The sequence below is a fragment of the Trachemys scripta genome, chromosome 2 (assembly GCF_013100865.1).
Source record: "Trachemys scripta elegans isolate TJP31775 chromosome 2, CAS_Tse_1.0, whole genome shotgun sequence".
Lineage (NCBI taxonomy): Eukaryota > Metazoa > Chordata > Testudines > Emydidae > Trachemys > Trachemys scripta.
The window spans coordinates 282,000,902-282,010,355 of NC_048299.1; the positions used below are offsets into that span (position 1 = coordinate 282,000,902).

Genomic DNA, 9,454 nt, shown 5'->3' on the forward strand with positions numbered 1-9,454 from the left:
CCGCCGGCACCCCCCCCCCCCCCCCCCCCGCCCCCCCCCCCCCAGGGGGTTTCCGGCTGGCTTTGCCCCCCCCCCCCCCGGCCCCCCGGTGCTGCTGTGCTGTCCATCCCCACCCTCCCATCAGGGAGAGACGGTTGGTGTCTCAGTCTGAAGCTGCTGCTTGTACAGGGCAAAGGGGGTCAGTGAGCCCATTCCCGCTCGTCTCTGACACCTCTAGGCCCCGCCGTGTCTCTTCTCTGGCCACGCTGGTGGATACATAGGAGCAGGGCTTGTGGGGAACAGGTGCCTCCACACAGGGCAATGGCCTTGCGGCCGTACAGACACCCCCAACAGGCTCCTCGCACGGCAGGCCCATGTCAGTGCACTGGGCCAGCATGTGCCGTGCGAGGACAGTGCGAGGGTGGGGGCTCAGGGGGAAGGGCCAGTGCAAAGGCAGGGACTCGGAGAGAAGGGGCAGCGTGGGGGCAGGGCCTCAGGGGGAAGGGGTGGCACAAGGGAAGGGCTTCAGGGGAAGGGGCGGGGCTTCAGGGGAAGGGGCGGGGCTTCAAGGAACAGGGCTTCAGGGGGAAGGGGTGGCCCCGCCATGTTTAGGGGCCTTCTGCTGCTCCTGCTGCTAATCCAGCCCACGGCGGGAGAGGTGGGAGGAGAGTCTTGCCTCTGGCATTTCTCGTCTCGCTCTCACTGTTGTCTGGATGCCCCCAGCCCAGGGGGCTGCACTGGCTCCGCTCCCTGCCTCTAGTCCAGTTCCTGGCATTGCGTCTGCGGAGATACGTCTCTTGTCCACATGTACCATGAAAACTGCACGTGCCCGTGCACAGGAGTGAGGCCCCATGGTCACCGGAGGGGAGCGCAGCAGCCTCAGGCTGAGACACCAACCGTCTCTCCCTGATGGGAGGGTGGGGATGGAGAACACAGCAGCACCGGGGGTGGGGGTGGGGGTGGGGGGAGCAAAGCCAGCCCTGGAGCGGGGAGCGCTGGAGGTATCTGGGGAGGGTTCCAGGCTGAGCGATCGGTGGGGGGAATGGACTGGGGCGGGTTCCTGGCTGAGTGATCTGTAGAGTGATCTCTTCTCTTCTCTCTCTGCAGAGAGGCGGGCGCTGCCCCAGGAGGTGAGCGAGGCCCCACCGTCACCGGAGGGGAGCGCAGAGCACCAGGGCAGACGGCATGGCGCACAAGCAGGCAGTGAATGGACATGCCACCCCCACAGCTCACCCAGACGACACCCCAGGAGAAAGTCACTTCCATCAGGACATGCAGCCTGGCAAGCAGGGACAGAGGGGTGTGGAGCCCCACGGGGTCAGAGAGCCCCGGCCGGAGACCGGGACCATTGCTGGGGTGTACGTGGAGGCTTCCAAGAAGACAATGAGTTTTTATGATGCCACCAGAGAGCATTTCCTGATGTCTGAGCCAGCACTTGCTCTTCTGGAGGCTCAGGCAGCCACAGGCTCCCTCATTGACCCGGTGCGAAACAAGCGGCTCTGCGTGGCAGAGGCCATGAGACTGGGGCTGGTAGGCCTGGAGCTGAAAGAAAAGCTGCTGTCTGCAGAGAGAGCAGCAACTGGCTTCATGGACCCCTACACGGATGAGAAGATCTCGCTCTATCAAGCCATCCAAAAAGAGCTGCTCGGGCGGGAGCAGGGCGCCCGTCTGCTGGAGGTCCAGATCGCCACAGGGGGCCTCGTGGATCCAGCCACCGGCCACCGTGTCCCCATGGAGGTTACCTACGAGCAGGGACACTTTGGTGACGAGATGAGCCAGCTCCTTTCTGACCCCAGCTCTGCTGCTGCCAGAGGGTTTCTTGACCCAAACACCAGCGAGAGGGTCACCTATCGGGAGCTTAAGAAACGATGCATGATCGATCCGGCCACAGGGCTCCTCCTCTTGCCTCTGAAAATCACCTTCCCGGGGCTGAGAGGGAGAGTGAGCAGCAGTGAGTTGCTCAGCTCCAGCATCATCGACATGGAAACATTCAGGGCCCTCCAGGAAGGCCGGGTCTCCGTCCAGGAGGTAGCAGAGATGGACCATGTTCAGCAGTACCTGGAGGGCACGGGAGGCATTGCAGGTGTTGCCGTACTGCCTATCGGTGAGAGGAAGAGTCTGTACCAAGCGCTGACAGAGCACCTCCTCATGCCAGGCACAGCACTGGCCCTCCTGCAGGCCCAGGCTGCCACTGCCTGCCTGACAGAGCCCACCAAGAACCAGAGACTCTCAGTTGACGATGCTGTCAAGGCTGGTGTGGTTGGGCCGGAGCTCTATGAGAAGCTGTCATCCGCTGAGAGAGCCGTCACTGGGTACCGAGACCCCTGCACTGGGGAGCTGCTCTCTCTGTTTCAAGCCATGAATAAGGGGCTCGTTGCCAGGGCCCAGGGGACTTACCTACTGGAGGCCCAGCTGGCCACCGGTGGCCTCATCGATCCAGTCCACAATCACCGTGTCCCAGTGGAGATGGCCTGCCAACGGGGCTACCTCGATGAAGAGATGAAGCGGCTCCTCTTCCATCCCACCCATGACATCAAAGGGTTCTTTGACCCCAACACGAAGGAGACCGTGATGTACGCAGAGTTATTGGAGAGGTGCGTCACTGACCCAGACACCGGTCTCCGCCTGCTGCCACTCTTCGGAGATGATGGGGAAGGGTCTCGGGGCATGCAGTCCTTCATTGACCACAGGACCCGAATGGCTTTGGAAAACACAACAGTACCTGTGGCCTGTGGCAAATTCAAGGGGAAGTCGGTGTCGCTCTGGAAACTCCTCTTCTCAGACTACTTCACAAGTGCACAAAGGGCCACGCTTACCCAGCAGTGCCGCACCGCGACTCTCTCCCTGCAAGAACTGGCTAAGACCGTCAGCACCACTGTTCAGCAAATGGCTTCCACTGCCAATATCACCTTTGAAGGCCTGAGGCACAAGGTGACCCCTAGCCAGCTCCTGAGTGCTGAAATCATCAACAGGGATTTGTTTGAGAAGCTGAGCCAAGGGGAGACATCCGCCAGAGAAGTTGTCGGCATGGACACAGTCAGGAAGTACCTGGAAGGGACAGGCAGTATCAGTGGGCTGCTGCTGCCCGATTCCCAGGAGAAAATCAGCATCTACCAGGCAAAGAGGAAAGGCCTTCTAATGCCAGGGACGTCCCTCATCCTCCTCGAGGCACAGGCTGCCACTGGATTCATCATCGACCCAGCTGCAAACAAGAAATATTCCGTGGAGGAGGCTCTGCGAGCCAGCGTCATCGGCCCAGATATTTACAACAAGCTGCTGGCAGCACAGAAAGCAGTCACTGGCTACAAAGACCCCTACACCGGCAACAAGATCTCCCTCTTCCAGGCCATGAGCAAAGGCCACATTGTCAGAGACCACGGCATCCGCCTGCTGGAGGCCCAGATCGCCACCGGCGGCATCATTGACCCCGTGCACAGCCACCGAATCCCCGTGGAGGTGGCTTACAAGCGGGGCTACTTCGACAAGAAGATGAACTTGATCCTCTCTGACCCCAGCGATGACACCAAGGGCTTCTTCGACCCCAACACGCACGAGAACCTCACGTACTTGCAGCTGAAGGAGAAGTGCATCACAGAGCCCTCCACTGGACTCTGCCTCCTGCCTCTGAACAGCAAGAAGCGCCAGTTCATCAATGACACCACCAAACAAGCCTTCAGGAGCACGTGGCTCCTCGTGAAGTACGGGAGGTTCCGAGGAGAAAGGGTCTCCGTGTGGGACCTGTTGAACTCTGAGTATTTCAGCGAGGGAAAGCGGCGGGAGATATTTAATCACTACCAGCTGCGGAAGCTCACCCTGGAGCAGATCAGACTCATGTTGGAGGAAGAGATGAAAAAATGGGCCCACATCAAATTCCCAGCCATGAGAGGCAGCGTCACGGCCTACCACCTGCTAGAAACTGGCATCATAGACAAGGCCCTGTTTGAGAGGGTGCTGGAGGGAGCTGTGAGCCCGGAGGATGTCCTGCGCATGGACTCTGTCCGGAAATACCTCTATGGCTCCGGCAGCATCGGGGGGATCGTGCTCCAGCCATCGAACCAGAGATTGAGCATCTATGAGGCCATGAAGCAGAAGATTGTGATGCCAGGGGTGGCTCTCCCACTGCTCGAGGCCCAGGCCGCTACTGGTTTCGTCATCGACCCAGTGAACAACCAGAAGCTGTGCGTTGATGAAGCCGTAAGGGAAGGGGTTATTGGGCCAGAACTCCATGAGAAACTGCAGCACGCGGAAGGAGCTGTAATGGGCTATAAAGACCCTTTCACTGGGGAAAAGATCTCCCTCTTCCAAGCCATGAAGAAGGGCCTCATCGCCGACAAACAGGCTGTTCAGCTCATGGAAGCCCAAATTGCCACAGGAGGCATCATTGACCCCCACCGCGGCCACTATGTCCCTGTGGAATTTGCCCAGAAACAAGGCTACTTGGATGAGGACATGAGCAAAACTCTCTCTGGTGCCTCTGATAATACCAGGGTCTACTGTGTCCCCAACAGCAAGGAGCCTATGACCTACGCTCAGCTCATCGCGCGCTGCCAGAAGGACAAAAACTCTGGTCTCCACTTGCTGCCTTTGCCACAGACAGCTGTGCCTGTCCGCACGGATGAACAGATCCAGCAGCTATTCAAGGAGACCATGGTGAAGGAGAAAGGGGTCTCCCTCTGGGAGCTGATCCACTCTGGCTACTTCACTGAGGAGCAGAGAAATGACTTTGTGGAGAAGTACCGGTCTGAGGACGTGTCTGTCTGGCAGCTGGTCACTCTTGTCCTGAAGCTTGTTGAGGAAATAGAGATGAAAGCCCATACCCACATCACCTTCGAAGGCCTGAGGGGCAGTGTGCCTGCCGTCTGGCTGCTCGATGCTGGCATCATTACCGAGAAGATGTTCGAGGATCTGGCTCAGGGAACACAAACGGCCAGAGAAGTAGCCGAGATGGAGAGCGTGAAGAGATACTTACAGGGCACGGGGAGCATTGCTGGGATTTTTATACAGGCCTCCAAGAAGAGAATGAGCATTTACCAAGCAATGAAAAACAATCTCCTCCTGCAGGGGACAGGGGTGTTGTTGCTAGAGGCTCAAGCAGCTACAGGAGCTGTTATAGATCCAGTAACAAACCAGAAACTTGGTGTGGAGGAGGCCGTCAAAGCAGCCATTGTCGGTGAGGAACTCATGGAGAAGCTGCTTCTAGCAGAGAGAGCAGTGACCGGTTACACAGACCCATACACGGGGAACTCAATCTCAGTCTGTCAAGCAATCAGGAAAGGCCTTATTCCCATGAGCGATGGTGTTCCTTTAATAGAGGCCCAGCTGGCTACAGGAGGGGTCATCGATCCCATCCACCATCATCATCTTCCTCTTCCTGCAGCCTACATGCACGGCTTTTATGATGAAGAAATGAACCAGGCCCTATCCCAGCCCACTGACATCACCAAAGTCTTCTTTGATCCAAACACAAAAGAAAACTTGACCTACCAGCAGCTGAAAGACAGGTGTGTCCCTGATGCTGAAACAGGCCTCTGGCTACTACCTCTGTCTGAAACTGCAGCATTCTATGTGGACAAACAAACCATGGAGGTGCTGAAATCTGTGACAGTCTGTGTAGCAGTAGGACGGTTCAAAGGGCATACAGTTTCCCTCTGGGACCTTCTCAACTCCGAGTACATCACAGACTGCAAGCAGAGAGAGCTGGTGGGATTATACAAAGAGGAGAATGCTGTGGCCCTGCAAGAAATCATCACCACCGTTACCACAATCATTGAAGAAACTGAGAAGCAAGGCAAGAGGTTCACGTTCAAGGGCCTGCGGAAGCAGGTGTCTGCCAGTGACCTCTTCCAGTCTCAGCTGATAGACAAGAAAACCCTGGATGAACTCAAGCAGGGACAGAAAACTGTCAAAGAAGTCACAGAGATGGACTCCGTCCGGAGATACCTGGAGGGGGGTAACTTCATAGCTGGAGTGTTAGTACAGCCAGCCAATGAGAAGATGAGCATCTACCAGGCTATGACGAGAGGAATGCTGAGGCCGGGCACCGCCTTGGTGTTGCTGGAGGCGCAGGCTGCTACCGGGTTCATTATTGACCCGGTGAAGAACAAGAGGCTGTCAGTGGAGGAGGCACTCGCTGCTGGGCTCATTGGACAACAGGTCTATGAGAAGCTGCTGTCTGCAGAGAGAGCAGTGACCGGCTACACTGACCCCTTCACAAAAGGCCAAATCTCCCTCTTCGAAGCCATGAACCGGGGGCTTATCCTCAAGAGCCACGGCATCCGCCTGCTGGAGGCCCAGATCGCCACCGGCGGCATCATCGACCCCGTGCACAGTCACCGCCTCCCCGTGGAGGTGGCTTACAAGCGGGGCTACTTTGACGAAGAGATGAACCGCATCCTCTCTGACCCCAGCGACGACACCAAGGGCTTCTTCGACCCCAACACTCACGAGAACCTCACCTACATGCAGCTCCTCAGCAGATGCGTCCCAGACCCAGACACGGGGCTCCTGATGCTTCAGCTGATGCACAAAGGCTCCGTGCTCTTCCAGCTAGATGAAAAAACACGAACCTGCTTACAGTCTGCCCCTGCCACCGTCAGCGTGGGACTCTTCCAGGGGCAGAAGGTGACCGTGTGGGAGCTTCTCTTCTCCAGATACGTCCCTGACCAGAAAAGGCAGGAGCTTCTGAAGAAGTACAAAGCGGGGACGCTAACCATTCAGGAAATGACAACCATCATCACCACCCTCATCACCGAGGCAGAGCAAAAGAGCAGCCGAGAGCCCAGGCCCGTGAAAAGTCCGAGCACGCAACGGGCAACGTCACAGAAGGCCGAGGCTGCCCATTCGCAGAGAGATGAAAAACGGGAAAAGGCCTTAAAGACTACGACAGTCGACGGGCCGGGGGGCGAGTTCCAAGGGCGAAAGGTCTCTGTGTGGGATCTGCTCTTCTCCAAATACGTCCTTGAAGAGAAAAGACAAGAGCTTCTGAAGAAGTACAAAGCAGGGACGCTAACCATTCAAGAAATGATAACCGTCCTCACCACCATCATCACCGAGACAGAGAAAAAGAGCGGCAAACAGCCCAGCGGGGTGGAAGGCCCCTGCCGAGAGGAGAGAACATCCGGGAGAGCTGCCAGCGCCCCTTCTCCACAGGACCAACAAGCGGAAAAGACTCTCCGGCTCGCGACCGTCGACGTATCGGTCGGCGAGTTCCAAGGGCGAAAGGTCTCCGTGTGGGAACTTCTCTTCTCCAAATACCTCTCGGAAGAGAAAAGGCAGGAGCTCCTGGAGAAGTACAGAGCGGGGACCGTGACTCTGGAGGAGCTGGTCAGAATCCTCACCACCATCGTTGAGCAGACAGAAGAGAGAAGCAGCAAAGTGAAGTTCTCAGGCCTCAGGAGGCAGGTGACTGCCTCAGAGCTGTTCAGCTCTGACATTATTGACCAGGACACGCTGACTGAACTCACCCAGGGCACCAAGACGGTGCAGGAGATCACGGAAATGGATTCCGTAAAGAGATACCTGGAAGGAACTAGCTGCATTGCCGGAGTCCTGGTGCCGTCCAACACGGACCCGTCCAAGACAGAGAAGATGAGCATCTACCAGGCCATGGGGAAGGGCATTCTGAGGCCGGGCACCGCGCTGGTGCTGCTGGAGGCGCAGGCTGCCAGCGGCTTTATCACCGACCCGCTGAAGAACGAGAAGCTGTCCGTCGATGAAGCCGTCTCCGCCGGCCTGGTGGGCAGTGAGATTCACGAGAAGCTGCTCTCTGCAGAGAGAGCAGTGACCGGCTACACTGACCCCTACACGGGCAACAAGATCTCCCTCTTCCAGGCCATGAAGAAAGACCTGATAGTCAAAGACCACGGCATCCGCCTGCTGGAGGCCCAGATCGCCACCGGCGGCATCATCGACCCCGTGCACAGTCACCGCCTCCCCGTGGAGGTGGCTTACAAGCGGGGCTACTTCGACGAAGAGATGAACCGCATCCTCTCTGACCCCAGCGACGACACCAAGGGCTTCTTCGACCCCAACACTCACGAGAACCTCACCTACATGCAGCTCCTCAGCAGATGCGTCCCAGACCCAGACACGGGGCTCTGTTTGCTGAAGGTGGGGATGGACTAATTATATTTCATTTTATCACTCTGATCCCAGTTTTGTTTTGTGTTGCAAATAGCACTTTTCATCCCTTTGTCTCCACTCATTCTGTCTCTGTGAGCACCAGAATTCTGTCCCTCTGATGGTGTGGTGAAGTTCCCAGCGTGCTTTGCAGAACGAAGATCTTAGTGATTCTTCTCTTTATTATCACCCCCTTTTACCCAGGTCTGTCCACTAGCTGCTTGCTGTGGAATGCCATGTTATTTGTCTCCCATGTTGTCAGGGATATTGGGTCCCTGATATTGTCCAGTGCTCTGGGTCATGCGGGAATCGTACGGAATAACCGTAGGGAATCTCAGGGTAACGTGCAATGCCTGTGACGCTCCTGCACCACACAGCGCATTGTGGGAAGGAAAAGCGCTCAGTGCAGGCTGCGGTAAGGGAGGAAGTGGCTGGGTCTTCTCTTCACAGTTTCTCCTCAGGATAGTTCTAGAACCGGAATTCCAAAGTTTCTGCAGGTCAGAGTTGAGGCACATGGGTGGGCTCGCCCTGGATTGGAGTGGCAGGGGAAGACTGTAGATCTGGATCGAGGAGTATCAGCAACGCTGGGTGGGGGCCAGAACTGGAAGACCATGGGGACTTCGGGGGGAGTGTGGGGCACTAGCAGAGCTGAGCAGCAGACGGCTTCACAGCATTGGCCTGCACTATTCTAGTCGATTAGATTTAGTTTCTCCAAGTGCAATCCTCCCTGAGCGATCTAATACTATGTGAGTCTGTAGCTGGGGATATTGTGTGCCTCCCGTTACAAGCACTAGACTTACTCACAAACACAGTAGTATATTGTTTTCAAAATCCCCCTTCCTCCCTGACAGCTGCCCTTGACCTGAGGTCTATGGAATCTAGCCAGGAGCTGAGGAATCGCGTGGCGTATTTTCATAAGGGTTTGTTTACTCAAACTTTAGGCGGGGAGGGATAGCTCAGTGGTTTGAGCATTGGCCTGCTAAACCCAGGGTTGTGAGTTCAATCCTTGAGGGGGCCACTTAGGGATCTGGGGCAAAATCAGTACTTGGTCCTGCTAGCGAAGGCAGGGGGCTGGACTCGATGACCTTTCAAGGTCCCTTCCAGTTCTAGGAGATGGGATATCTCCATTAATAAAATAAATAAAACTTGGGTTTGCAACATGCACTTTTCAGTGGCACAGCCAGAAGTAAAGGGGCCTTTTCCCTCTGACAGGGCATTTCAGCTCCTCTTCTCCTTCCAACTCTTGAGCTCGCTTTGCCAATGTTCTATGCCTGCTGGAGGCTCCATGTGCCGCACTTGCCTGGAAGAAATGTTTCCTGCACTGGGGTTTGTTACAGGGGGTGCCCAGGCGCTGACT

The 9,454-nt window shown here is 56.6% G+C and overlaps 1 protein-coding gene across 1 annotated transcript; it reads left to right on the top strand.

Moving 5' to 3' along the window:
• Positions 1–1,149: 1,149 nt before the first annotated feature.
• On the top strand, positions 1,150–9,105 carry EPPK1 (epiplakin 1). Its single transcript, XM_034763806.1, has one exon. It carries the CDS (start codon positions 1,165–1,167, stop codon positions 8,101–8,103), a length of 6,939 nt encoding a protein of 2,312 aa, XP_034619697.1. The 5' UTR covers positions 1,150–1,164; the 3' UTR covers positions 8,104–9,105.
• Positions 9,106–9,454: the final 349 nt, after the last annotated feature.

Excerpts from the sequence above, each read along its gene's own strand:
- EPPK1 (XM_034763806.1), top strand. The coding sequence starts at position 1,165 with ATGGCGCACAAGCAGGCAGTGAATGGACATGCCACCCCCACAGCTCAC.